The following is a 22,474-nucleotide window of genomic DNA, read 5'->3' as shown; positions in this document are numbered from 1 at the left end:
AGTCAAAGTTCCAGAGCACTTCTCTTTTTGGAGAGAATCCTTAATTATAATGCTTTATCTTTATGTAAATCAATACTCAACTAACAGAGAGTTGTACCAAGGTTGTGCAGCTCCGCAGGTGAGATGTTAAGAAGAGAACCTGTGTGTGTTCCAGAGAAATCTTAATGGCACCCTGTGAATGAGAGTAAGGGAGTCTACCTGTCCCACTGAATATGCATTCCTCTATCAAAAATCATTTAAAAAATAGATTCTCTCACTGCTGTTGAACCATACCTTGCATCAATTAGGATCTTTGTGAGCTATTAGTTTTAAATATACTAATTCATAAATTTGGGAACTGTGATTATGAAATCTGCCATCTGAATGCAAATTCTTTTCTCCCTACGTCTGTCTCGCGGATTTCATATCATGCAGTGCCGGACTGACTCTCATTCTCTCTCTATCTGCAGAGCTGAAAAACTTGATAAGGTGCTGATTTGCCACTTGATAGTGAAGTTGGGGTGCACCAAATGAATGTTAAACAGTTCAAATCACACCATTAATTTACCTGGTCCAGCAAATCTCCTGTCAGTGTGTGCGTGATGAGCATATTCCAGAGCGGTGAAGGACCGGTGGTAAGAAATATCTGACTGGAAAGAACCACAAGAATACAACGTTTGTAATTACTGTCTCTCTTCACATTGTTCTGAAATAAAAACTATCATAGAAACTGTGAAGCTAAATGTCTGTGCCAGTGGAGGGATATGGGCTGGGTGCTGGCATTGGGTTGGGATATCTGGTTCGCATGGACGGGTTAGACCAAAGGGTCTGTTTCCACGCTGTACATCTCTATGACTCTCTGTTGTTAATTTATATTTACTTCATTAATGACACAATCAACAGAAAGAACGTAAGAGTCTGCAGCTCAGGGCTCTTGTGTTGCAGTGATACTGCCATTACCTCTGAGCTAGGAGGCCTGGGTACAAGTCTCACTTATTCTAGAGGTTGGTTAAAAATGTCTGAGAATTTACAGGAAAAGAATCAGGTGTTGATTTAAAAAAAGTCTGTAGCTCCCAAGAAAACATTCCTTATCCCAATCCCACATCAGACCCAGTCACTGCTCCACTTGCCATGCTTGCAGCTTCCCACCATGCTCTACCTAGCCCTTCTCCTTGGCTGCACCACATATACACAAATACCCGAAGTCGCCTGACCAAACCTCGAAAGCCAATAGATCCACGGTAGGGCAAGCTCCATTCACCCTAGCTGCAGACCCTAGGATGCACCCATATTGGGAAGGGAAAGAAAGACCTTTTAAGGGCATATTTGTTCACTTTTCTTCATCAGCTACCTTTGTGAATGTCTGTCCAGCTGCAACTACAACACTGAAGATTCATAACTTAGGTATCCTTAGCATTGTGTGATGTTTAATGGCCCAAGGCGTGAATTGAGAAGTCTCCTGAGTGGAGATTTTTGCAACGATCTTCCCTATGGACAGTAGGAATAACTACCAACAGGGATGTAATTATCACAATTAGTCTTGCCACCATGAAGATGGTCATAATTATGGCACCTCAGGGGTCTTCTGGCATGCTTCCTTCATTCCAATTGAAGAGATTGGGGGAAGATGAGGTCATGGAAATGAGTCAGGAGTGCTTCTTCACTGTATTTTATTATTTCAGTGGGGATTCTGCCTTTGCCAGTGGACTTGTAGGTTCTCAGATGCTGGATGGACTTTTCAACCTGATGTCAGCTTGAGACAGTGATGGGTATCATACCCATGGGGTCAAGAGCACAGACAAGGATGAAGTCCTGGTTTCAACAGTCTTCACCAAATCTCTCCACTCATTAATACTCTGTGCTCCCCCACATATTTCATTGATAAAAGTCTGTAGCACAAAAAACATCCTTCAGCCATTGAGTCTTCGCTGATCAGAAACTCATCTCACTTTCCAGCACTTCGTCCACAGCTTTGTTATGAGGGCACTGTTATGAGGGTTACAGAGTCAATAGCATGGAAATAGACCTTTTGGTCCATGCCGACCATTATCTCAAACTGAACATGTCCCACCTGCCTGCACTTGGCCCATATCTTCCAAACATTTCTTAATCATGTACTCATCCAAATGTTGTAACTGTACCTATATCCACCACTTCCTATGGCAGTTCATTCCACACAAGAACACACTTTGTGCAAAACGAAATGCCCCTCTCACCTTATATGTCCCCTAGTCTTGAAATCCCCCACCCTAGGGTAAAAACTCCTGCCATTCACCTTATCTATACTATTTATAAACCTCTATAAGTTTACCCCTCAACCTCCCACACTCCAGTGAAAAAGTCCAGCTCCTCCACAGAACTCAAACCCTCCAATGCCAGCAACATCCAGGTAACTCTTTTCTGAACCCTCTCCACTTTAATAATACCCTTCCAATAGCAGGGTGACCTCAACTGCACACAGTACTCCAGAAGAGGCCTCATCAATGTCCTGTATATGATGTCAACCTCAACATACTTAAAGATCTGAGCAATGAAGGCAAACATGTTAAACATCTTCTTAACCATCCTGTCTACATGTGATGTAAACTTCAAAGAAATATGTACTTGAACTCTAGGGATCCTTCTGTTCTGATGAAGGGCATTTGCCTGAAATGTCGATTCTCCTGCTCCTCGGATGCTGCCTGAGCTACTGTGCTTTTCCATCACCACACTCAGATCTCCAGCATCTGCAGTCCTCACTTTCTCCTAGTCCTTCTGTTCTATAACATTGCCCAAGGCCCTAATTTTAATTTTGTAAGTCCTGCCCTGGTTTGTTTCACAAAAGTGCAAATTAAACTCCACTGCCACTCCTCAGCCCATTAACCCAATTGATCAAAATCTAGATTTAGATTTCCTATAGTGTGGATACAGGCCCTTCAGCCCAACCCGACCCTCTGAAGAGTAACCCCAACCCATCTCCCTTTGACTAATGCACCTAACACTCTGGGCAATTTAGCACAGCCAATTCACCTGACCTGCACATTTTTGGATTGTGGGAGGAAACTGGAACACCCGGAGGAAACCCACACAGACACAGGCAGAATGTACAAAGTCCACACAGACAGTCGCCCGAGGCTGGAATTGAACCTGAGACCCTGGTGCTATAAGGCAGCAGTGCTAACCACTGAGCCACTCTGCCACCCCATCTCTTTTGTAAGTTTAGATAACAGTCTTCAATGACCACTATACCACCAATTTTGGTGTCATCCACAAACTTACTAACCATGCCTTCTATATTCTTGAAATAATTGAACAAAGACTGGTATTCCTTTATTTACAGGTTCACTATACATGGCCGGTCATCAGCCAGTCCCTAGACTGAGGAGACCTCCTGTTTATATCTATCAGCCAAGACTCCTTGATTGGGCCAGTTCAGCAACCCCAATCAAAAAACTGAGTCAATGGGATCCATCTGACCATCACACGATTCTCATTGAAATCATTTATACAAATGACAAACAGAAGTGGACCCAGCACTGATCCCTGTGGAACACTGATGGTAACAGGACTCTGATCTGAAAAATAACCTTCCACCACCACTCTGTCTCCTCCCATTAAGCCAATTTTGTATCAAGTTGGCAAGTTCACCCTGAATCCCATATGATGTAACTTTATTAATTCATCTACTATGCAGAATCTTGTCAAAAGCTTTATGAAAGTCCAAATAAACAATGTCTACCGCTCTGCCCTCATCGCGGTTACTGCTTCGACCATGGTACAGGTATCGGGTTCCAGAGGAGCAAAACAAAAATTGAATCCAACACTTCTTAGGTTTCATCCATTGTAGTGCTGAATGCATTTGTTAAATTTTGTGTCCATAACAGCACTTCACTTCATCAATACCAAATTAATCCCAATGTAGTGCTTTGTTCTGATCAACAAAAATCAAATGTTAACACTTGAAAAGGCATGGAAAGCAAGTGTAACAAAGGACAAATGAGAGCAGTATGTGGTATCTCCTCTCAACCATTACCTACATGAAGATTCAACTCAAGATAACATAGCATATCACTTTCTTTATTAACTGATTTTAAGTTTCTCTCCCCCCCTGAGCAACAATTACAAAGTATTTCCCATTTTGAACTCTTGTCTGGCTATTTTGGGTTTCTATTGTGAAGACTACAGAAAACAAAACCTTCCTCACTTCTTCTGATGATCCAAGTTTGCTGAGCACAGACACATCTACAAAGAAATAAACCAACTACAATCTTCAGACAAATGTACTGTCATGGCAAATCACAAGATTATACAGCTAGCTACCATTAAACTGCAATGGACTACTCTCCCCACAAAGATGCAGGAAACACAAATGGTGGCTGTCCCAGTTAAAGTGACCCATGTGGGATATTGCTGAAGCCCATTGCTGGCAGCTAAGACTGTAAAAAGGGCACCTACTAATTTACTGTATCACAATGTACAATATGGAAACATTAAAACAAAAAGATCCAACCCAATCGCAGCAAGAGTGTAGGGGTCCCAGAAGCAGACAAACTAGTGGCGGACCTGTGTAGTACTTAGGAGTGGGGGAAGAGAGGTTAAAAAGGGCTGGTGGACCCAGATGGTGGTAGATGGCAAGGTGGCATGGCAAAAGTGTGGGGATCGAGAGCTTGAACCCAGCGTGGGAGAGAGATTGAGCCTAGCGCAGGAGAAAGATCAAACCCCGTGTGTGTGTGTGTGAGAGAGAGAGAGAGAACTTGTGGGGAAAGCCCAGCGTCGAGCAAGAGCTAAAGAAGGACTTAAATTTGGAACTTAAAACTTTATTTATTATTTATTACTTTACACTGACAAGAACTGTAATGTTGAAATTTTAACTTATTTCTCTATTTTTCTACATTTTATCTAAGATTTTGAACCTAGATACCTTGCAGCTAAGATGGTGCCATAAATGGCATCATTGTAACCTTTTCACTGTACTCCTGTATCCCTGTACTAAAACCTACTTCTACTAAAAAGGGCAGCGAGAGCAGAGCAGTCCCAGGAGACAGAATAATGGCCGAGGTGCTCAACAAAATCAAAGTGCGACATCACAGGACAGCGGTTAAATGACTGCAGGCATTTCTCCCTTGTCTCTTGTGACTGGACATTATTTTAAGCTAAGGCTGTAAGTATAGCTTAAAATCATTACTCAGATAATTTACACTTTAGAATTTCAAAACTAAACTGCTTCACTTGATCGAGTTAAGGGGTTTGACTGATAAAATCAAGAATCATATTTCTAGTCTATACTTATGTAGGGGTAAGGATAAGATAAAAACAAGGTCCATACTCTGTTTTGTTAAGAACGTCTGGGAAGCTCAGGCCTGTGATTTACACATCCTGCGGCATGCGGGAAATCCTCAACACTCCTGGCAGTCTGGGTGATAATGTGTGCAGGAGGTACTTCTAGTTGGAGCAGTCTGTTTTAGAGTTCAAGCAGCAGCAAGGAATGTTGAAGCTACAAGTTTTGTGCATAGCATGTTTCAGAGCTCACCTCAAAATTTAAAAAACATTCAGGTAGAAAGTGAATGAGTGGCTGCTAGACAGAAAAAGGGGACCAGATATATAGTGAGGGAATTTCAGAGTGCGTCTTGTTCATAAACCATGTTTTGGCCTTGGAAAATAATGATAGTAATAGTTCCTCTGTGGAGGTAAGCCACAGCCAAAGCCATGAGGCTGTGCTGGTCCAACTGCTTAGCCAGGGAGGAAGAAAGATGAATGGCCTGAGAAGTGGAAGAATAATTAGCAATACTAGAGACTTTTAACTACTCAAATACAAATTAGGTTAGTTTTACTGAGCAAGGTAAGGAGGAGGCAAAGTTTAGATTAGATTCCCTACAGTGTAGGGACAGGCCCTTCAGCCCAACACATCCACACCGATCCTCCAAAGAGTAACCCACCCAGACCCATTTCCCTCTGCCTAATGCACCTAACATTTAGCATGGCCAATTCACCTGACCTGCACATCTTTGTACTGTGGGAGGAAACCGGAACACCAGGAGGAAACCCACACTGACACAGGGAGACTATGCAAACTCCACACAGACAGTCACCCAAGGCTGGAATTGAACCTGGGACCCTGGTGCTGGGAGGCAGCAGTGCTAACCACTGAGCCACTGTGCCAACGGTTAATAAACTGCATCCACGAGAACTTTTTTCTTAATTAGGTGTGATGATGTTGTCACTTTAATAATGTTATTTTGGCCTTGTGTTTTTCCTTTCAGAGAGATCATCAAGGCAGAGGTGCCGAAATGTCTGGAAAGACCCTAGTTTAACAATGGCAGGGAAGTTGCCAGTTCTCCCAGTTCAGGTTTTATCTAGTCAAAAGTCACACAACACCAGGTTATAGTCTAACAGGTTTATTTGGAAGTACTAGTTTTCCGAGCGGTGCTCCTTCATCAGGTAGCTGTGGAACAGGGTCATAAGACACAGAAATTAAAGCAAAAGATTGCAATGTCATGTAACTGAACTGGGAGATCTGGCCACTCCCCTGCAACTGAAACATTATTAGATTACTAATCTAATATTGTTTTTTAGATTAGATTAGATTAGATTACTTACAGTGTGGAAACAGGCCCTTCGGCCCAACAAGTCCACACCGACGCGTAACCCACCCAGACCCATTCTCCTACATTTACCCCTTCACCTAACACTACGGGCAATTTAGCATGGCCAATTCACCTAACCCCTGCACATTTTTGGACTGTGGGAGGAAACCGGAGCACCCGGAGGAAACCCACGCAGACACGGGGAGAATGTGCAAACTCCACACAGAGAGTCGCCTGAGGCAGGAATTGAACCCGGGTCTCTGGCGCTGTGAAGCAGCAGTGCTAACCACTGTGCTACCGTGCCGCCCATAATATATTGAACAAATCTAGATTGCTGTTGAGTCTTTCATCTTATAGAATGGGTTGCGGGTTTCGGTTCATTAATATGTAAATCACAGAACTTCTTTTAACTCATATTCTCAAGATAACAAGGTTTTATAAAAAAAGGTGACATCTCAGCTCAGACAATGCATTAAAGGTGTGAGGTTAAAATCTGTCTGTATCCCAATCTTGAGTCAGACTGGTTATATTTCTAAAGTAGGAATTTATAAAATGTTATATGGATTGACTACGTGTAGATTGTGTGTTTTTTGAGCAAAATAGAATGTATCTGCAAATACAATTCTGCAAATGCAAATTCACCCCATAGATGTATGTGTGTGTGTGCATGAGAGAGCGAGTGAGTGTGTGCTTGTGAGTGCGTGAGAAAGTGTATGTTTGCATGTGTGCGTGCTTGGTAGAGTTCGTGCGTGAGTATGACAGAGTATAAGCCTGTGAGAGGGTGTGTGTTTGAGAGAGAGCATGTATATGAGAAGAGTGCACATGAGTGTGTGAGTATGCAAGTGTGTGTGTGTGTGTGTGTGTGTGTGTACTCCTCCACATCAGGTTTTATCTCATTTTGTTTAGTTGTAGCAGAAAAGCTGCTGGTAGCTGTAGTAGAAGCTGCTACAGTGCAAAAACGTTCCATGCTTCAGCAGATGATTCTTGACTGGATTCTCACTCTGAAATCTTTCATGACTGTAAGAACCTGCATTTGAATTTACCTTTTGCCAAGGGATGTGTTTATGGATGTTAACGGAAATTGGAACAGCTCCTTAGTTAAGTTGCTGTGTTGAGTCAGTTGAGATTTCCAATAGTTAAGTTATTCGACATTCTGTTTTATTTTGTGTTTGTTTAAATGAACTCTGTTTTGCTTAAAGCTGCAGAGGAACTTGGAGAGGGAGGGTAAAGATCCAGTGGTCGTGGTCTACTTTGGTACCAACGATATAGATAAAACTGAGACAGAGGTTCTGCTAAGGGCGTATGAACGGTAGGAGCTAAACGAGAAAGCAGAACACAAAGGTAATAATCTCTGGATAACTACCTCAGCCATGAGCTAATTGGCACAGGGTCAATAAGATTAAGAAGGTAAATGCGTGGCTTAAAAGTTGGTGTGGGAGAAATGGATTTGAATTCATGGGACATTGGCACCACTACTGGGGAAGAAGGAACCTGCTCCAATGGGACGGTCCGAACTATGCTGGTTCATGCGAATCGTATAACTAGGGCTGCAGGCAGGCCTTTAAATTAAATGTGGGAGGGGGCTGGTTTAGTTATAGAGGAAATTAGAAAACCCAAATTAAACAACAAGGTAAGAGTGCAGAACTCAGGAGAGTATTACAGTCTCCAGCACAGGTACAAATAGGACAGAGTGACTGGAAACGGTGAACAATCAAGCTTCAAGCACACTGGACAAATGAATTACAATGAGAAGAAGGACGGTTCATACAGGACTGAGGGTGTTATATCTGATTGCACACAGTATCGAGGGATAGGTAGCATTGAGGAGGCGGGGAGGCTGAAGAATTTGGACAGGTTAGGAGAGAGTGCGAAGAACTGGCAGATGGAGTAGGGAAAATAGAGGCATGGACTATTTTCTAAAGGGGGAGCAAATTCTAAAATCTGAAGTACAGAGAGACTTGGGAACTCCAGTCCAGGATTCTCTCAAGGTAAACTTGTAGGTTAAGTCAGTCTTGAGGAAGGCTAATGCAACAATGGCATTTATTTTGAGAGGACTTGAACATAAAAGCTGAGATGTACTTCTGAGGCTCTATAGGGTTCTGATTGGACCATTTTTGGAGTACTGTGTGCAGTCTTGGGCCTGATATCTTAGGAAGGATGTACTGGCCTGGAGCAAGTTCAGAGGAGGTTCACAAGAAAGTTCCAGGAATGAAAAGCTTGACCAATTAGGAATGTTTGAGCACTCTGGGTCTATACTCAATGGAATATAGAAGGATGTTGGGGGGGGGGATGGAATTGAAACTTACAAAATATTGAATGGCCTTGTCAGAGAGGATGTTGGGAAGATGTTTTCATTGGTAGGAGAGACACAGCCTTAGAATAAAGGGAAGATCTTGTCCTTGATATGTATGTACCTGTCAGACAGGAAAGAGATGGTTGTGTGAAGGAACCTTAGTTGACGAGGGAGGTTGAATATCTAGTAAAGAGGAAGAAGGAGGCTTACAAAAGGCTGAGGAAACAAGGTTCAGACAGAGCGTTGGAGGGATACAGGATAGCCAGGAGGGAGCTGAAGAAAGGGATTAGGAGAGCTAAGAGAGGGCATGAAAAATCTTTGGCGGGTAGGATCAAGGATAACCCCAAGGCCTTTTATGCGTATGTGAGAAACATGAGAATAACAAGAACGAGGGTAGGTCCGATTAAGGACAGTAGTGGGAGACTGTGTATTGAGTCGGAAGAGATAGGAGAGGTCTTGAATGAGTACTTTTATTCTGTATTTAAAAATGAGAGGGACCATATTGTTGAAGAGGAGAGTATGAAACGGACTGGCAACCTAGAGGAGATACTTGTTAGGAAGGAAGAGGTGTTGGGCATTTTGAAAAACTTGGGAAAGACAAGTCCCCCGGGCCTGACGGGATATAGAACATAGAACATAGAACAATACAGCACAGAACAGGCCCTTCGGCCCACGATGTTGTGCCGAACTTCTAACCTAGATTAAGTACCCATCCATGTACCTATCCAAATGCCGCTTAAAGGTCGCCAATGATTCCGACTCTACCACTCCCACGGGCAGCGCATTCCATGCCCCCACCACTCTCTGGGTAAAGAACCCACCCCTGACATCTCCCCTATACCTTCCACCCTTCACCTTAAATTTATGCCCCCTTGTAACACTCTGTTGTACCCGGGGAAAAAGTTTCTGACTGTCTACTCTATCTATTCCTCTGATCATCTTATAAACCCCTATCAAGTCACCCCTCATCCTTCGCCGTTCCAACGAGAAAAGGCCGAGAACTCTCAACCTATCCTCGTACGACTTCCTCTCCATTCCAGGCAACATCCTGGTAAATCTTCTCTGCACCCTCTACAAAGCTTCCACATCTTTCCTAAAGTGAGGCGACCAGAACTGCACACAGTACTCCAACTGTGGCCTAACCAAAGTCCTGTACAGCTGCAACATCACTTCACGACTCTTGAATTCAATCCCTCTGCTAATGAACGATAATACTCCATAGGCCTTCTTACAAACTCTATCCACCTGAGTGGCAACCTTCAAAGATCTATGTACATAGACCCCAAGATCCCTCTGTTCCTCCACCTGACTAAGAACCCTACCATTAACCCTGTATTCCGCATACTTATTTGTTCTTCCAAAATGGACAACCTCACACTAGGCAGGGTTGAACTCCATCTGCCACTCCGCAGCCCAGCTCTGCATCATATCTAAGTCCCTCTGCAGCCGACAACAGCCCTCCTCACTGTCCACAACTCCACCTATCTTCGTATCATCTGCAAATTTACTGACCCACCCTTCGACTCCCTCATCTAAGTCATGAACAAAAATTACAAACAGCAGAGGACCCAGAACTGATCCCTGCGGAACTCCACTTGTAACTGGGCTCCAGGCTGAATATTTACCATCTACCACCACTCTCCGACTTCGACCAGTTAGCCAGTTTTCTATCCAATTGGCCAAATTTCCCTCTATCCATGCCTCCTGACTTTCCGCATAAGATCCTGACTTTCCGCATAAGAAAGCATTCCCTCACACAGTGAGGGAATGCTGTCGTTTTTTGTGCACAGCACGTTCCCACATGGGGAGGGAATGCTGTAGTAGTTTGTGCACAGCATGATCCCAAGGTGGAGGAACAGAGGGATCTTGTGGTCTATGTTCATAGATCTTTGAAAGTTGCCACTCAGGTGGATAGAGCTTGTAAGAAGGCCTATGGTGTATTAGCGTTCATTAGCAGAGGGATTGAATTCAAGAGTCTTGAGGTGATGTTGCAGCTGTACAGGACCTTGGTAAGGCCACATTTGGATTGCTGTGTGCAGTTCTGGTCGCCTCACTCTAGGAAAGATGTGGAAGCTTTGGAGAGGGTGCAGAGGAGATTTACCAGGATGTTGCCTGGAATGGAGAATAGGTCGTACGAGGATAGGTTGAGAGTGCAAGGCCTTTTCTCATTGGATAGGCGAAGGATGAGGGGTGACTTGATAGCGGTTTATAAGATGATCAGGGGAATAGATAGAGTCGACAGACACTTTTTCCCCGGGTACAACAGAGTGTTACAAAGGGACATAAATTTAAGGTGAAGGGTGGAAGGTATAGGGGGGATGTCAGGGGTAGGTTCTTTACCCAGAGAGTGGTGAGGGCATGGAATGCGCTGCCTGTGGGAGTGGCAGAGTCAGAATCATTGGTGACCTTTAAGCGGCAATTGGATAAGTACATGGATAGGTGCTTAAGCCAGGACAAATGTTCGGCACAACATCATGGGCCGAAGGGCCTGTTCTGTGCTGTATTGTTCTATGTTTTATGTTCTATCTTTTAGAACGGAGATAAGGAGAAAGTTCAGACAGACAGTGGTGAATCTATGGAATTCACTGCCACAGAAGGCTGTGGAAGCCAGGCCTTTGAAAATATTTAAGATAGAAATGGATAGGTTCTTGATTGTCAAGGTTAGGGGGAGAAAGCAAGAGTCATAGAGTCATAGAGATGTACAGCATGGAAACAGACCCTTCAGTCCAACCTGTCCATGCTGACCAGATATCTCAACCTCAATCTAGTCCCAATCAGCACCCGGCCCATATCCCTCCAAACCCTTCCTATTCATATATTCATCCAAATGCCTTTTAAATGTTGCAATTGTACCAGCCTCCACCACTTCCTCTGGCAGCTCATTCCATACATGCACTACCCTCTGTGTGAAAAAGTTACCCCTTAGGTCTCTTTTATATCTTTCCCCTCTCACCCTAAATCTATGCCCTCTAGTTCTGGACTCCCCACCCAGGGAAAAGACTTTGTCTATTTATTCCGTCCATGACCCTCATAATTTTATAAACCTCTATAAGGTCACCCCTCAGCCTCCGACGCTCCAGGGCAAAAAGCCACAGCCTGTTCAGCCTCTCCCTGTAGCTCAAGTCCTCCAACCCTGGCAAAATCCTTGTAAATCTTTTCTGAACCCTTTCAAGTTTTACAACAGTGAAACCAATGGCACGGTGGCACAGTGGTTAGCACTGCTACCTCACAACGCCAGAGACCTGGGTTCAATTCCCGCCTCAGGCGGGATTCTCCCTGTGTGATTCTCCCTGTGTCTGCATGGGTTTTCTCCAGGTGCTCCAGTTTCCTCCCAGTCCAAAAATGTGCAGGTTAGGTGAATTGGCCATGCTAAATTGCCTGCAGTGGTAGATGTAGGGGAATGGGTGTGGGTGGGTTGCTCTTCGGAGGGTCGGTGTGGACTTGTTGGGCTGAAGGGCCTGTTTCCACACTCTAAGTAATCTAATCAAAAAAAACTTTCTAATAGGAAGGAGAACAGAATTGCACGCAATATTCCAACAGTGGCCTAACCAATGTCCTGTACAACCGCAACATGACTTCCCAACTCCTGTACGCAATATTTTGACCAATAAAAGAAAGCATACCAAACACCTTCTTCAGTATCCTATCTACCTGTGTCTCCACTTTCAAGGAGCTATGGACCTACACTCCAAGGTCTCTTTGTTCAGCAACACTCCCTAGGACCTTAGCATTAAGTGTATAAGTGCTGCTAAGATTTGCTTTCCCAAATTGCAGCAGCTCGCATATATCTGAATTAAACTTCATCTGCCACTTCTCAGCCCATTGGCCCATCTGGTCAAGGTCCTGTTGTAACCTTCTTCGCTGTCCACTACACCTCCAATTTTGGCGTCATCTGCAAACTTACTAACTATATACCTCTTATGCTCGCATCTAAATCATTTATGTAAATGACAAAAAGTAGAGGACCCAGCACCGATCCTTGTGGCACTCCACTGATCACAGGCCTCCAGTCTGACAAACAACCCTACACCCCACCCTCTCTGTCTTCTACCTTTGAATCAGTTCTGTATCCAAATGCCTAGTTCTCCCTGTATTCCATGAGATCTAACCTTGCTAACCAGACTCCCATGGGGAACCTTGTTGAAGAGAATGGAGTTGAGAAACTTAACAGCCAGGAGAAAGTGAGGACTGCAGATGCTGGAGATCAGAGCTGAAAATGTGTTGCTGGAAAAGCGCAGCAGGTCAGGCAGCATCCAAGGAGCAGGAGAATCGACGTTTCAGGCATGAGCCCTTCTTCAAACTTATCAGCCATGATTGAATGCTGGAGCAGACTCAATGGGCTGAATGGCCTAATTTCAGCTCCTATGTCTTATGGTCTTAAAGCTGAGCGGTTTGACCGGTTGCATGACACCTGTAATATCAACCTCACATCTGCCTTTAAAATAAGAAAAGGTAGGGGCTAGGTCTTAAAATATTTTAAGGGGGTCTGGCCTGGTCCAGAACACATTATGTAGAAATATTAAAAGAGAGGGGGTAATTTGGTACCTAATATTTAGAAATGAGCACAGCTGGTGGAAGGTGCAGCAGCAGTAGAGCGTTTTGGAAATGGTTACCATTACTCAGTTAGATTTATGATAGCCATTAAAAAGAATATGATGAACTGGGAATAAAAAGTCTAAACTGGGGAAAGACTGATATTACCAAGATAAGAAACAATGTGGCCTTTGGATTGGGAGCAGGTACTTGCAGACTTGCACTGGAGTGGGAGACACTGAAGAAGGAAATAGTGAGAGTTTAGGGCAAACATATTCCTGTAAAGACAAAGGATGGGAACAAGATGGAGAATCCTGGATGTCAAAAGGGCATAAAAGTTAAGATTTCAGTAAAGGAGAGAAGCTTATAATATGTACTGAGGGCTCAATATGGCAACCTAGAAGAGTACAAAAGGGCAGGGGATGCCTTAACTGTGAAAGTAAGAAAGCTAAGAGAGTATATGAGCAAGCACCTAAGATTACAATAAACAAAAAACAATGCCTTTTAAAATATATGTAAAGAGCAACAGCAGAACTAGGGCAAGAGTAAAACCCATTTGGAACCGAACAGGTGGACCTGGGAGAATACATTGTCCTCAAAGAATACATTGTGTTGGTCATTGCAATAGAAAAGGACAACACAGGCAAAGATATCAGGGTGGAGGATAGTACAATATTAAAGAAATATAAGAGAAAGAGGATGTATTAGTGGATTTAGCAGTCTTAACACTGGATAAATCTGTAGGCCTGGGTGAGATGTCTCTTAGTCTGTGAGGGAAGCAAAGGAGGAGATATCAAGGGCCTTGGCAGACATTTTCAAATCCTCTCTAGCCACAGGTGAGCCACAGAAGACTGGGATCTGTTAAAGTCAACCCATTATTTAAAACAAAACAAGGGAGATGATCAACCAGAAAATTAAAGAGTCGGCAATCTAACCTCAACGGTGAGGAAACTATGAGAAAAAATTCTAAGGGATAGAATATATCTGACTAGGCCAGCAGTTATTGTCTATCCTCAATAGCCCAAAATGCAGTTGAGAGGTCAACCACATTGCTGAGCAGTCTGGAGTCATGAAATCTCAAGATTACTACCTGTTCCACAGACTAGTGCGGTGAGGAGCGCAAGAGAGAATACAGTTGAACACTTGGCTATACAGCTGGTGTAGGATGGAACGCTTTAGATATCTGAATCATTGGGAAGTCTTCTGAGAAAGGTGGAACCCGTACAAGAAGGATGGGTAGCACTTGAACTGGAGGGGCACTAACATCCTGGGTGGGAGGTTCACTAGAGCTCTTCAGGAGAGTTTAAACTAGTGTGGCGGGGGGTGGCAACCAGAACAACAGGCCAGCAAGAGCGGGGACTGGGGGCAAAAGTGAGACTGAGAATATGCATAGTGCAGAATAAGAGCAGGCAGACGGAAGTCTTAGGGCTCAGAGGGTTACTGGAGGTCTGTTGTGCATTTACTTAAAAGCAAGAAGACAGATGAACTAAGAGCATGGATTACTGCATGGAATTATGATGCTATTGCCATTACCGAGACATGTTTGAAGGAGGGACAGGACTGGCAGTTTAACATTCCAGGATATCGCTGATTTAGCTGGGACAGAAAGGGAAATAAAAAGGATGGGGGAATGGCATTGCTGATTCGAGATCACATAACAGCTGTGTTGAGGGAGCAGGATAAATCGGAAGGATCTTGCAGAAAAGTATTAGATTAGATTACATTACATTACAATGTGGAAGCAGGCCATTCGGCCCAACAAGTCCACACCGACCCGCCGAAGCGCAACCCACCCATACCCCTACATTTACCCCTTATCTAACACTACGGGCAATTTAGCATGGCCAATTCACCTGACCCGCACATCTTTGGACTGTGGGAGGAAACCGGAGCACCCGGAGGAAACCCACGCAGACACAGGGAGAATGTGCAAACTCCACACAGTCAGTCGCCTGAGGCGGGAATTGAACCCGGGTCTCTGGCGCTGTGAAGCAGCAGTGCTAACCACTGTGCCACCGTGCCGCCCACATGGGTGAGCTTAGGAATAGGAAGGATAAAATCACAATGTTGGGAGCTTTCTATAGATCTCCCAACAGTCCATGGGAGCAGATATGTAGTCAGGTACTAGAAATGAGTGAAAAAAGTAGGGTAGTTGTTGTGGGTGACTTCAAATTTCCTCTTATTGACTGGGACACCCTTAGAGCCAAGGGCTCAGATGGAAAGCAATTTGTTAGATAGATCCAGGAGGCGTTTTGAGACAATATGTTGACAATCCAACCACAGAGGAGGACATGTCAGACTTGATATTAGGTAATGAGCTAGGACAGATGATCAACCTTTCAGTAGGACAGCATTTTGGGCTTAGTGACCGTAACTCCATAAGACATTGAGTAGTCATGGACGAGGACAAAAGTGACCCTTGAATGAGGGCGCTTAATTTGGCAAGGGTCAGTTACAATTAAATTAGACAGGAACTGAGGAATGTCGATTGGGAGCAGTTATTTGAGAGCAAATCCACGTCTGGCATGTGGGAGGCTCTTAAAGACCAGTGCAGGACATGCATGTCCCTGCAAAACTGAAGGAAAAGAACAGCACAATTCAGGGGATCATGGATGATAAGGGAAATTGTAAGCTTAGTCAAAAGGTAAAAGGAAGATCAAGGCAGTTACAAACTGACAAAGCCCTTGAGCATAGAGAAATTAGGAAGGAACTTAAATGCAGAATTAGGAAGGCATTAAGGGACCATGAAATGTCTTTAACAAAGAGGGTCAAGGAGAATCCCAAGCCTTTTTATGCATGAATTAGAAGAAAGAGGGTAGTAAGGGAAAGAGTAGGGCCCATTCATGGACAAAAGGGAGAAATTACATGTGTCGCCACAGGAAGTGAGAGAGATCCTCAGTGAGTACTTTGCATTAGCATTCACTAAGAAGAAGGACGTGACTGATGTTGAGGTCAGGGATGAGTGTGTGAATACTCTAGAGAATGTCAAAATATTGAAGGAGGATGTTTTGGGTATCCTAAATTGCATTAAGGTAGACAAGTCACCAGAGCCAGATAGGATCTGTTCCAGGTTACTGCAAGAGGTGAGGGAAGAAATAGCTGAGGCTTTACCAGATATCCTCATATTCTTGTTCACCACAGGCCCAGGTTCCAGAGGAGTGGAGATGAGCTAATGTTGTTCCGTTGTTTAAGAAAGCAAGCAGGGATAATCCAAGAAATTTATAGAGCAGTGCACCTGATGTCTGTGCTGGGGAGTTCTTGGAGAAGATGCTGAGGGATAAGATAAATGCACATTTGGAAGAAAATAGACACGTTAGCGACAGGCAGCATGGTTTTATATTTTAGATTAGAAGCCCTACAGTGTGGAAACAGGCCATTCAGCCCAACAAGTCCACACCGACCCTCTGAAAAGCAACCCACCCAGACCCATTCCCCTACATTTACATTTCCCCAAATGCACCTAACATTACAGGCAACTTAACACGGCCAATTCACCTAACCTGCACATCTTTGGACTGTGGGAGGAAACCACAGCACCCGGAGGAAACCCACACAGACACGGGGAGAACATGCAACTCCACACAGGCAGCTGCCCGAGGCTGGAATCGAACCTTGGACCCTGGTGCTGTGAGGCAGCAGTGCTAACCACTGAGCCACCGTGCTGCCCGGGGGAAGGTCATGCCTCACCAACCTGATTGAATTTTTTAAAGTGGTGACAAAGATAATTTATAAGGGAAGGGCTGTGGATATAGTTTATGCAGACTTTAGTAAGGCATTTGATAAAGTCCCACATGGCTGACTGGTACAAAAATGAAAATCACATGGGATTCGGGGTGGGCTGGCCAGATTAATACAAAACTGGCTTGGCCACAGAAGACAGAGAGTAGCAGTGCTTTTCAGAATGGAGAGTGGCAACTAGTGGTGTTCCACAGGGATCAGTCTTAGATCCTCTGTTGTTTGTAGTAAATATAAATGATCTGGAGGAAATTGTGGGTGATTTGATTAGTAAGTTTGCAGATGACACGGAGATTGGTGGAGTTACTGATAATGCTGATGATTGTGCAAGGGCACAATAGGATATAGATAGGTTGGCAACTTGGGCACAGAAATGGCAGATGGGAGTTTAATCCAGACAAATGTGGGGTCATGCATTTTGCAGGATCAAATTTAGGTGTGAATTATACGGTAAATGGCAGAACCCTTAGGAACATTAACATACATATGAATTTGGGCGTGCAAGTCCACAGTTCCCTAAAAGTGGAAACACAGGTGGTGAAGGTGATTAAGAAGGCATATGGCATGGGGTATAAGAGTTAGCAAACCATGTTGCAGCTATATAAAACCCTTGTTATGCCACATTTGGAATATTGAGTGCAGTGTTGGTCGCCACACTACTAAAAGGACGTGGAAGTTTTGGAGAGTGTGCAGAGAATGTTCACCAGGATGCTGCCTGGTCTCAAGGGCATTGTCTACGAGGAAAGGTTAAAAATACTAGGATTGTTTTCACTGGAAAGATGGCGGTTGAGAGGAGACCTGATAGAAGTCTACAAAATTATGAGAGGCATAAATAGGGTAGTCAGAGGTTATTTCCCAGAGTTGAAGTTTCAATTACAAGGGGGGCATAAGTTCAAGGTAAAAGAGGGAAAGTTTAAGGGAGATGCCTGAGGGAAGTCTTTCATGCAGAGAGTGGTAGGAGCCTGGAATGCACTGCCAGAAGAGATGGTGGAAGCAGGTACATTGGCAACATTTAAGAGGCATCTGGATAGTTAAATGAATAGGAAGGGAATAGAAGGATATGGACTGAATAAGGGCAGAAGATTTTTAGTTTAGTCAAGGCATGATGATCAGCACAGGCTTGGAAGGCTGCAGGGCCTGTTCCTGTGCAGTACTTCTCTTTTGTTCTTTGATCCCAATGAGATGGTGGTGATAGCTTACGACTTGTCCTACTGCAGTGAATGGGGAGTCAGGACACCCACACTGCTCTTAGGGCTGAGTGTTCCAGGACTTTAAGCTCATATTAATGAAAATTTCCAACTCAGAATAGTGCATGATTTGAAAGGAAACCTGAAAGTGGCATGCACCCATCCTTGTCAGTCTAGGTAGTAGAGGTCATTGTTTTGGAAGGTACTGTGGGTATACATTGGAGTAGAGGTAGTGTAAAATGCCCAGGCTAAAATATTGGGGACATGGGTTCAATCCCATCAAACAGCTGGTGAATTTCACGAACACATTTGCAAAATAAATCTAATCTCAGAGATTGAGCCAACACAACTACCATAAAAAGTAAAAACATTTTAATATCTTTTCTGGAAAGAAATCTGCCATCCTTACCTGATCTGATTTTACTGTTATTAGTTTGGGTTGACTTGTAACTGTCCTCTGAAATGGTCCAGCAAGTTACTGAGTTTAAGTTTAATTAAGGATGGGCAACACATAGTTGCCTTGCCAGCAACACCTACATCCCATGTAAGAAGAAAGAAAATAAACTTTGTCAAGTTGCTCTACATGCATTTCATGAATGGCATACACCGTTGCAACTGCACACAAATGAAGGAGAGACTGAATGTTGAAAGTAATGAATGGAATACCAATCCAGTTGGACGCTTTATCCCGGATGATGCCAAGTTTTGTTGAAGTTTTTTTGAGTATTGTTGAAGACAATAGTTGAACAATGATTAGTGGTAAGAGATCAGTTGTGGGCAGATGCAAGGTGGTGTCAAGTGGATATAGGAGAAAGTGAGGTCTGCAGACGCTGGAGATCAAAGCTGAAACTTTATTGCTGGAACAGCACAGCAGGTCAGGCAGCATCTAGGGAACAGAAGAAGGGCATGTGCCCGAAACGTCGAATCTTCTGTTCCCTAGATGCTGCCTGACCTGCTGTGCTGTTCCAGCAATAAAGTTTCAAGTGGATATAACAAAGAACTGCAGGTGCTGAAAATCTGATATGGAAACAGAACAGTTCTGAGGTAGGGTGACTGGAATTGAACTGTTAACTCTGCTTGCTCTTCATATGCTGCCAGGCATCAAATGGAGATTGCACATTCTCCCTGCGTCTGCGTGGGTTTCCTATGGGTATTCCGGTTTCCTCCCATAATCCAAAGATGTGTAGGTTAGGTGAACTGGCCAGGCTAAATTGCCAATAGTGTTCAGGGATGTGTAGGTTAGGTGCATTAGTGAGGGGTAAATATAGAGTAATAGGGTACGGGTGGGTTACTCTTTGGGGGGTTGCTGTGGACTTGTTAGCCAAATGGCCTGTTTCCACACTGTAGGGATTCTATTCTATTCACACTGGATATACCTTGCTCTAAGATCCTTCCTGTTTTCTCCAAATTTATATCATTCTGTAATCTCGCTCTGAAATCACAAATACTATGAACTTTGATAATGAGATTCACATCTTGTTCTTCATATTTGACCCTCATTAAGTTCCTGACTAATGAATTTTCCCTCATGCCTCCTAGGTTAATCAATATTATTAACAGGTCTCTGTCCTCTTGGTATGAGATCAACACCACCTACAAGTTCCCCTTCAAGCCACACACCATCCTAACTTGAAAATATTCCTTCAGTGTCACTGGGTTAAAGTTCTGGAACTCCCTCCCAAACATTATTGTGGATGCCCCACAGCTTATGGATTGCAGAAATTCAAGAAGAAAGCTCACCACCAATTTCTCTAGGGTCATTAGGAATGGGAAGAAAATGCTGACACAGCCAACAATGTCCATGTCCAATGAATGAATAAAAAAGAGCAGTTTTGATATTTAGAATTATTCATATTCTCAACAGCTTTTTTGAAGAGAGATTCCCTTGTTTGTACTGATACAAGAACAAAACTCTGAAAGAGAAAAGAAAGTGCTGGAAATACACAGCACAGAAACAGATTCTATTGCGAGGCGGATTTCTTTTGTCAGAACAGATTCCATCATGTGCAATTTCTTGTTTTAAAATAAGAGTTATAATGATAGGGTGTAAGGCAGGAAAGATTAAATGCCAAAAAACATGATGGTGCAAGACAAAAGGAGATGATAATGGGACAAGTAAAGAAACGCAAGATATATCAGGAGGAGATATAAATACAAACAGCTAAACTATTGGACTAATTCAGACTCAATTTAATCTGGCCTGTCCTCTTGTTACTTCAAGAAAGGTATTGTTGCAGGAAATTGTCCCAATTACACACAAGAAATTTGCTGTTGTTGAAATTCAAGCTGAATCTCTTCTCCCAATTTATCTGAAAATTAAGTTCTCCCATTACAAGAACACTGTTTTTGGAACAAGTTTCTGATTTCTACATTTATTCATTCCATTATTTTATCAATGCTATGAGATGATCAGTTGAATCCCACAGACTTAAGGTATTTTCCCATTCCTCACACTACCCAGAGCATTTCTACTGTCTTCTCAGGCTTCCTGATATGCTCTTCCTTACTGTGATTGGGTCCCGCGTTAATATTACTATTCCTACTTTTTCAATTTCTGTCCTTTCTAAGGACCTTATTTACTGAAACATTTACCTTCTAGTCACACTGTTTTTAGCCAAATCTAAGTGACAGCCACTATGTTATACCTTTTAAGGTGAATGTACTCTTGTAATTTTCTTATTTAATTCCTTATGATACCTGTGTTAGTATATTGAATTGTAATTGAGCAACAGACCCTACCTCGCATTTTGTCAGAGACCGTTTCTCTTGCATATTTCAACTGATAACTTTACTTTTCTGGACATGAAATACATGTTTCAGATTTAGCACAATCTTGTTGTGACTTTGATTCCATTTTTATCATCTTTTATCAGCTTATTTATCAGCTTATGATTTTTATCATCATTTTAGTCAACGCCTTCTCCATCTTGATTGTTTGCAGGTCTCTTTTGCAGCACTACTTATGCTTTGAGTCAGTTCATTGGTCCAGCCTAGTTCAGGTGTAGCCCATTCTTCCTGTCCTGTTGGTGCCTTCCTTGCATTAAATAGAGCTTATTTACCACCCTAATCCTTGAGCCGCATCTTTACGTTGTTGACCTATTGTCTTTATCCCAATGTGCATGTTGCTGAGCTAATAATTTAGAGACTACTATCCATGATATTCTGCTTTTTAATTACCTCTCCTTCTGCTCTTCAGAAGGCTCTCCTCCTTATTCATCCCCATGTTATTGGCCCTACCATGAACCACAGCAACTACATCTTCCCAAGCCCAATCTTCAACCAGGCCTATCACTTCTCCTTGGGTGAATAACTCCAGCTGACAACACCATTTGATTAGTAACACAGAGACCAACGATCCAGTGAGACATTTCTGGTTTGTGGAACTCCACCTATTGAAGCACTGGCAAAACCAAAACATATGTTCCTCCTTACCCGGAAGGTGTGTGAGGTTTTGGGTCTGGTAAAGTACTCATGACCCAGAAGTCTGTCTTTTGGAGGCAGATGGCTTGTCTCATCTATGACTGCACTGTGAGCCCGGTTTGAATACATTCGTATTTTCTACAAGAGAGGGGAGGAAAAAAAGGTTAGCTACTGGTTATTAACCTTTCTGAATCTATGACTCAGTTTACTGAAATACTTGTGTTGACTGTGATAACTATTGCTTTTTCTTCTATCCAGTCTTCCACGGTTTGCATTTCAAATACTTCAGTTTCTCACCCTGCCCACCTGAAGACTCTTGATAGGTTCAAGGTCAGTATTCAAGGTCAGTAGGTACTGTCTGGTATTTTCATGCTGTGTTGTGACTATCGATGATACAAATATCTCAGCAAGGGGCCCAGCAATCACTTCCCTAGCTTCCCACGAGTTCTAAGGTACACCTAATCAGGTCCTGGGGATTTATCCACTTTTATGTATTTCAAGACATCCAGCACTTTCTCCTCTAAAATATGGACATTTTTCAAGATGTCACCATCTATTTCCCCACATTCTATATCTTCCATGTCCTTTCAGGGACTTGTAACAGAAAAGATGTTTTTCCTTCTGTGTCTGCCTAGCTTGCAAGGGGTAATAAGAATCCATTATAATTGATAGGACCTGACCATCGAATACAAGGCTTTTGATAGTAGAGTTTCATTTTGAGGTCAGAATCAGACACTGTCCATAATTTCACAAGGGAACAGCCG

The 22,474-nt window shown here is 43.2% G+C and overlaps 1 protein-coding gene across 2 annotated transcripts in view; it reads right to left on the bottom strand.

Moving 5' to 3' along the window:
- LOC122541738 (primary cilium assembly protein FAM149B1-like) overlaps positions 1-22,474 on the bottom strand; it is a 203,105-nt gene that overhangs the window by 8,408 nt on the left and 172,223 nt on the right. For both annotated transcript variants that reach the window (XM_043678630.1, XM_043678629.1), the window contains 2 exons: positions 21,723-21,848; positions 548-629 (listed from right to left, as the gene is read on the bottom strand). In XM_043678630.1, coding sequence (XP_043534565.1) covers positions 548-629; positions 21,723-21,848 — 208 coding nt within the window. The remainder of the gene's footprint in view (positions 1-547; positions 630-21,722; positions 21,849-22,474) is intronic.

The sequence above is a fragment of the Chiloscyllium plagiosum genome, chromosome 38 (assembly GCF_004010195.1).
Source record: "Chiloscyllium plagiosum isolate BGI_BamShark_2017 chromosome 38, ASM401019v2, whole genome shotgun sequence".
Lineage (NCBI taxonomy): Eukaryota > Metazoa > Chordata > Chondrichthyes > Orectolobiformes > Hemiscylliidae > Chiloscyllium > Chiloscyllium plagiosum.
Note: the sequence above shows the minus strand (reverse complement) of the source record. Positions and strands in the feature narration are given on the sequence as shown.